Genomic DNA, 8,172 nt, shown 5'->3' on the forward strand with positions numbered 1-8,172 from the left:
GAACATAAGCATACAAAAATAAATTACTGTGCTTTTTTTCATGAGCATTTTTCAGTGCGTCACAAATGATAGAAAAAAGGTAAGTCCGTGATAATATACATTTTAGTGACATGACATTTTAGTTAAATCTGACAGTTGTCACATTTTATTTGTAATTTGGCATAAAATCAAATCAATTGTGTTTATTGCATTTATAAAATGGTATTTTCTTTGATTTGTATAGTCTTATAAATTGTTTAGATTATATTCGTAGATAATTCGCAAATTATTTTATTTTCGATTATGGCGCCATCTATTGACAACTAGAATAAATGTTATAAATGTCACCGACGAAATGTAATCACCGACGTGCGTTTTTTTCTGTCACATACAATTTAATGCGTTAGAAAGAAATCGAAAAACTGTGACGCACTGAAAGATCCTCATGAGAGAAAGCATATGAATACAACAAAGGTGCCAATATACCTAAATACAGTGAGCACGTAAAGGTTGAAATAAATTCATTTTTTCGCGAATGGCCGATTTTGGAAATAAATACCGATACAGGTCGATTTTTATTTGTAAATTATGATATTTTGGCATAATATTTACTACTACTACCTACTACTGACGTCATCCATTTGAGCGTGATGACGTAATCTATAATTTCTTTAAATAGGAATAGGGGTCGTGTGCTAGCTCATTTGAAAGGTTATTCAATTCTCTATTTAGTAATGTAAATATTAACATAATTATTTATACCGGGTGTCCAAAAGTTTTTTTTTAATGAAATTTGAGACAAAAAGAAAAATGTATGTAATTTATTTAATTCAAAATACACTTTTCTGCTATCAGAAAATAGGAAAAAATGTTTATTTTTTAAAAAGAACTTATGACTTTGTTTTTCGCCTAAATTCAATGTTAAAGTTGCCACCCACCTGACTCTTGGGTGAGAGGAGTATTAATATTAATTACACAAGGAAAACTGAAATCCTACTTTCACATGAAATTTATCAGTCTCTCCCACACCTGTCCCAACACTAGTCGTTACTTCCTCATACATATTTCTCACAATCTTTACATATTCACCAGGGACTTCTTTCTTATTGAGTGCCCACTCAAAATCAATGAACAAACGCTCATATGGTATTCACTGATATTGAGAAAGCATATGATAGAATTCCTCGAGAGATTCTGTGGTAGGTACTCAATAAGAAAGGAGTCCCTGGTGAATATGTAAAGAATGTGAGAGATATGTATGAGGGAGTAACGACTAGTGTTAGGACAGGTGTGGGAGAGATTGATAAATTTCATGTGAAAGTAGGATTGCACCAAGGCTCGGAAGCTTATTTTATTCTCATTAGTTTTGGACCAGATAACAGCGAAACTACAGGGTAACATTCCATGGTGCTTAATGTATGCTGATGATGTAGTGTTAGTAGGAAATAGTGAAAGAGACTTAGAACAAAAACTGGAACAGTGGAACTCTGGAGGAAAAAGGTTTAAAACTTAGTAGGAAAAAAACATGGAATGTTCATTTAAATATGGAGGTACTACAAATAAAATGGTATCTTTGGATGGTGAAATGATTGTGAAAATCAACAGTTTTAAGTACCTAGGATCGGTATTATAGAGTAATGGAGAAATAGATGGAGATGCATGCAGTAGAATTAGGGCTGGATGGATGAAGTGGAAGAAGGCAAGTGATGTGTTGTGTGACAGAAAAATTCCAATGAAGCTGAAGGGAAAATTCTATAAAACAGCCATAAGACCGGCTATGATGTACGGAACTGAATGTCGGGAAGTGAAAAACAGAGAGGAACAACGAATGCATGTGGCGGAAATTAGAATGCTTAGATGGATGAGTGGAGTGACAAAAAAGGATAAAATTAAAAATTAGTAGGTATATTAGGGGAAGTCTAGGTGTGGCACCAAGTTATGCCAAAATGAGAGAGCCTAGGTTGAGATGGTTTGGTCATGTTCAACGTCGAGACGTTAATCACCCAATACGAAGAATAGCTGAAGTGCAGATTCCTGGAAGGAGTAGGAAAGAAAGACCAAAGAAGACGTGGGGGGAGACGATTATGCAGGACATGTTGGTAAAGGGGATTAATATTGATAAGACCCAAGATGGAATTGTGTGGAGAAATGCAATTAGGGAAGCCGACCCCGCATAGGGATAAGGCAAAGAGAATGATGATGAAACAAGGGAAACTGAAATCACTAAAATCTAGCTCGCTGAACACCAAATTGTATATTAAAGGAAAACATTAGTATCATACCTCCGAAGCCTGGACCCGGTGGCGGTGGTGGAAATCCAAAACCTGGATCCCATGGACCTATTTGTCTTGGAGTGCGGTGGTGGCTATTCAAACTAACTGATTCGGCTATTTTCCATGAAACAAGAATCATATCTGAAAATATAACACATATCTATTAATAGTTTAGTTTAGCTGTTTATTTAAAAAATACATACACAATGAATGGATACTATCAGCACAAGAACATCTGTAAATTCACGTAGACTCTACTAACGAGAAAAAAAAACAATAATCGATTACGCTATATGCATACCTACATTTTGCCGATAGGAAAACGAAAAAAGGAATGCCGAGAACAAAATGGATGGATGACGTGGAAGACGACCTGAAAACCATGGACATAGGTAAGACAATGGAGAAGGGCACAAGAGAGATCTGAGTGGAAGGCCATAGCCAGAAAGGCAAAGATCCAACCAGGGTTATGGTGCTAAAAGAAAAAAGAACCTATATTTTGAATCCATCGTAGAGCAAAATTATCTGATACACATTGCGAGAAACAGAGAGCTAATGGAAAATATGATCGCTAACATCCATTAGTGGATTTGCATCTGAAGAAGAAGACGTGGAGCAAAGTATGGATCTGACAACTAAGTATTTATTTTAAGCGTCGATACTATTTACATTTAATAGATCGACGCAAATTCTCGCATTCGCTGACGGTATAGTTATAGTTGGCAGAAGTTTGAGAGACATGGTGCAGTGTTTTACAAGGCTTTCGGACGCGGCAAGTGAATTAGGACTTGTGGTAAACGAGGAAAAAACCAAATATATGTTGGTTTCTAAAACCTCCCGAAATATCCAACAGAGAATTCAAATTAACAATAACACCTTTGAGCAAGTCAAGGAATTCAGATATCTTGGATCGCTAGTAAACTCAATAAACACGACAAGCGATGAAATAAAAAGACGCATAGCAATAGCAAACAGAACTGTTCACGGTCTCCATAAACATTTAAAAAATAAAAAAAGAATGTGTGTGTACTTTGTACGCACGTAAGAAGATATTCTTCTATTATATAATAGGTAATTTAAACGAAGTAAATATACTTAAAAGGTTATTTGTATTTTATTTAAAAATCAAACTTAACTTTCTTATTTACCACTTTCAAATTTTTTTTATTAAAACAACCAAAAATAAAAAAAATATATGAATCGCCCAGGAATTGAACCCGCAACCTTCCAATCTCAGTGCTAACGCATTTCCCACTACTCCAGCGAGGCCCTACAAATACACATGTAAGTTTCGGATATAATTACACAACACGGCAACATATAGTGTAAAAATGTTATGCTTACATAATATTTTATTATTTTACTACAGGGAAACACAAATCCAAAAACACAAGAATTATAATAAATAATACATTTCCTAAAACCACTAATATATTCTTTTAATGACTTATTTGCACGGTTACAGATACATACATACCTATCTTGAAAGATTAGCAATGAACTACATACTGTCAGAACTACATACTGTCAGTGTGCGCAGGCGCGCGGATCATGTACAATTTTACCCTCAATCGATTCGCCGCTAAAGAAGAATATCTTAAAAAATATAAAACTTGCAGTAAAGCTCAATATATCCAAGACCTTAATAAGACCGGTTTTGATATATGGAGCTGAAACGTGGACCCTATCTCAAAGTGATGAAAAAGTTCTTGGTATTTTTGAAAGAAAAATTCTTAGAAAGATTTTTGGGTCAGTAAATGAAAATGGGCTATGGCGTCGAAGATACAACTTTGAACTGTATCAGTTATACACCGATCCAGATATTGTGAAATTCGTTAATGCGCAGGGACTTAGATGGGCTGGACACATCGCTAGGATGTCAGATCACGAATACACTAAGAGATTAACATTTTCAAAACCAGAGGGCACAAGAAGTAGAGGACGACCACAAAGAAGATGGATTGATGATGTGGAAGAAGTCCTAAAGATTCTAAGGGCCAGAAGATGGAGCGCAGTTGCCAGGAATCGACAGGAGTGGCGACTTCTTTGTGAGCAGGCCAAGATCCACAACGAATTGTCGAGCCACTTATGATGATGACTATTTACATTTAAATCAAGACAATATTAAGAAATGAAGATGAAAGTTCTGTGATGCTGCAAGACATCTCAACAAGGCGGTAAAATCTATAAGTTTTTGAAAATGTGCTTACTTTATGACTTGGTTTATGAGTACAATATATCACTGGACCTTGTATTTGTAGATTACGAGAAGGCTTTTAATTGTGTAGAATTTGAAACAGTCCTGGAAGCGCTTACGCAAAGTAGAATATATTAGTATTAGAGGTACACGTCACTAATTAAAAACTATGAGAACGCTTTCGGAAAACTATGGGAAGTCGATATAAAATATTACAACTGATCACTGATCCTTAAGGGCAAAATAGAGGATCGTAGAGGTGTAGGAAGAAAACAAGTTTCTTGGTTAAAAAACATTCGAGAATGGACTCGGATATCAAATTCAGGACAATTATTCCATATTGCAGAAGATCGAGAAGCCTTCGCAATGGTGATCGCCAACGTCGGATAATTCTGATATGGCACGTGAAGAAGAAGAGAACGCTTTCTGAATTCTGAAGTATACGACTACGTGTCGTATACAATAAAATTGCTCACGGCAGCTCTAGAATCAACATCTAAGAACACTCAGTGGCAAGATTTGGGCATCAATATAGATGGAGAAAGATTAAATCATCTGAGGTTTGCAGATGACATTTTATTAGTCGAAGATAACTTACAGAATACAGTTTCTAGGATACATTCGCTAAAAAATTTTAAGATAGCCGGATTAAAAATAAACTTTGAAAAAACTAATGGGAATTCACCATTCTACGACAATCCATCATTCAACATTATTAAATCTAAGAGCATAACACGAACATCAAAAATCAAGGTAAGTATATAAGATAGTGATTAGACCGGTGCATGTATGGGCATGAGACGTGGATGCTAACAAAGGCAATGAAAAGAAAACTCCAGTGTTTTGAGAGAAAAATCCACAGAAGAATATTTGGACCTCATCACGACCCGAATGAGAACAAAAATGGGGAGGTATAGGGCTAGCGACGTAGTCCAATAGATTAAATCATAACGTATAAGATGGCCATAGTGGCCATGTCCATAAATTCTCTAATAACTAGTAAAATTTAATAAAAAATTTTTGGCTTGGTAGAAGGTATAATAGTTTAAAAAGCCCCTACAGGGCTACAAACATACAAACAAAACGTTTTCGATCTGTAACAAGAGCATCATCTTCTTCTTCTTCATGTACCATGTCCTTTCAGAACGTTGGTTACCATCATAGCTATCTTAATTTTATTCACTGCCACCCTAAATAGCATGCTTGTATCAACACCATACCAATCTCGCATCATCAGTGTTACAAGAACATGGTGAGCCAACCAAAAAATACAAACGTCAAAGCCTTTCAAAAACAAACTAAAAGTCTTATATAAATGCCAACATAGCAAAATCCAAAGGATGGATAAAATTTCTATGGCTACGGCCCTAGGGCAACATATGACTCCCACACGTGGTAAGTGGGTCAATAGGTAACAATTAGGTCATTATGTTACAGAGGTGACAGGCCCTGTATTTTTTGGTTTACTCACCATGTTCTTGTAACACTGATGATGCTCTTGTTACAGAGCGAAAACGTTATGTTTGTGTGTTTGTAGCCCTATAGGGTTTTTTTTTAAACTATTAGACCTTTTACCAAGCCAAATTTTTTGAAGTTGTACTTCTTTAGGCGCGATTGAGATTGAAGGTGAATTTATATTGATCTGCGCGCATGCGCACACCGACAGTATGGTATTAGTCGTTATACGGGCTCTGATTGGGTGTTGAAATGATCTGTCAATAATAAATAATTGTTCAATATGAAGGTAAACAAATGTATAATATATTAGTTTTATTGTTGTGAGGACAGAAACAAAAAAGTTTATAATTGTAGTGACATTTAAATAGTTTTTAAAAGCAACAGGTACGTAATAATTGTAAATGTATCATAGGTACCTACCTATTTGAACCTACCAAAATACATAGTATGTAATACCTTTATTTACATAATTTGATTACCATCAAAATTTCTATCAATGTTCACCTAATATATTGTTTTCTTACTCTATGTTTTGTTGTATTTTTTCAATTCTAAATCATTTCAATTCAAAATCAAAATAATTTAATTTAATTCAAAAATGTCAAAAGCTTAATCCGTTTAGTTAGTCGATCTTCGCACATAATGACACATTGCCTCCGTGGCGAAGCGTTTAAGGCGAATGAACCCCAATATACCAACCGCGCTGATAGCTGGTTCGAATCCCAATAAAAACTTTTATTTTTTTATTTTTTTTTATACATTTTATGATTGTAAGTATATTTATTATTTAATTTTATTTTCAGAAAATACGTATCTAGTTAAAAAAATTTCCGACAATTAATGTTCAGAAATCATTTGTGGCATTTTTAATGTGTTTGTGTGTGTTTTATTCTTTTATTATTTTAATTTTTGGCACTGTTTTAATAAAAATGTTAGAGAAGTAGTAAGTATAAATTAGTTTAATATTTCGTTTAGTATATTAATTTCGTTTCAATCATATAATAGAAGTATAACTTCTTACGTGCGTACAAAGTAAACACACATTCTTTTTTTTTTATTAAATTTTACTTGTAATTAATGGTATACAGCCAGCTACAGGAAATTCTTCCTTGTGGATCTCTAATAACTGCCTCTTTTTCTTCATGTGCCGTGCTCGATTATCGAACGTTGGCTATCAAATTGGCTATAGTAATTTTGTTAACGGCAGCTCGGAAAAGGGATCCAGAGGATCTGTTATACCATTCTCTCAGGTTTTTAAGCCATGCCGTTCTTCTTCGACCTGGCCCCTTCTTCCGTCTACCTTACCTTGTATTATTAAATGGAGTACTTATATTATATCTCTCTGGGTGTCGCATAACATGGCCAAAATATTCATATTTTAGATTTTTAACTGTTCTAACGACTTCCGTGACTTTTCCCTTCCGGTGCAAAACAACTTCGTTACGAAGTCTATCCATCCAACTTATTCGTAGGATTCTTTCTTGAGAATTCTTGAGAAGAGTATTGTTAAAGTCCAACCTTCGACACCGTACAAAAGAGTAGATACCACATAACATCTCACTATTCTAATTTTAAGATTCAAAGTAATGTTGTTTCCGTATAAGCTAATAACCGCCTAGCAAAGCTAATCTGAGAGGAAGCCCCGACAGGTAGAAGGCCTTAAGACGTCCAAGAATGCGATGGAGAGATAACATGTGGTCAGATTTAAGAACAAATGGGGCTACCCACTGACTCAATTATCATGGAAGACCGTTCGAGATAAAAGCGAATTGTGCAGTCAGGCAAGACCCACCCCGTGTTACATTGTTACGAGAAGACGAATTAGGTACTTACATATCCAAAACATGCTCCTAGAAACGAACATGCTATCGTTACAACACAACACAGACTAACAATTTATGATCTGAAGGTAATTAATTGATTTACTTGTAAATTAGTATTTTATAGTTTCTTAATATTTAATTTATATCTAATGACCGTTTTTAAAAATCCTAATGAATCACATTTAATGTAGGTATATGTTTACCATTGGTTGATTATTGAAGAGTAAATGGTATTTAATATTCCTTTTGTCAAAAATACAACATTTTAAAAAAACTAGCTGATTTAAACAGAGAAGATAAAACAATGAATAAGGCAATACATTTTAAATTAAAAGGTCTGTTTCTTCTGCGGTCTGCCTACTCCTCGCCTGTTCTCTCTTGATCTCCAGGTTGTTAGTCTCTGTGTCCATTTTTCGGGATTATCTCGGGAAACATATCCGAC

At 34.8% G+C, this 8,172-nt stretch overlaps 1 protein-coding gene across 1 annotated transcript in view; it reads right to left on the minus strand.

Moving 5' to 3' along the window:
- Positions 1-7,779, minus strand: part of LOC114338257 (uncharacterized) — a 29,862-nt gene extending 22,083 nt beyond the window's left edge. The window contains exons 1-2 of the mRNA XM_028288853.2: positions 7,741-7,779; positions 2,262-2,393 (exon numbers count right to left, since the gene is read on the minus strand). Of these exons, the coding sequence (XP_028144654.2) occupies positions 2,262-2,393; positions 7,741-7,771 (163 nt within the window). The 5' untranslated portion in view covers positions 7,772-7,779. The remainder of the gene's footprint in view (positions 1-2,261; positions 2,394-7,740) is intronic.
- Between the last annotated feature and the right edge of the window lie 393 nt (positions 7,780-8,172).

The sequence above is a fragment of the Diabrotica virgifera genome, chromosome 6 (assembly GCF_917563875.1).
Source record: "Diabrotica virgifera virgifera chromosome 6, PGI_DIABVI_V3a".
NCBI lineage: Eukaryota > Metazoa > Arthropoda > Insecta > Coleoptera > Chrysomelidae > Diabrotica > Diabrotica virgifera.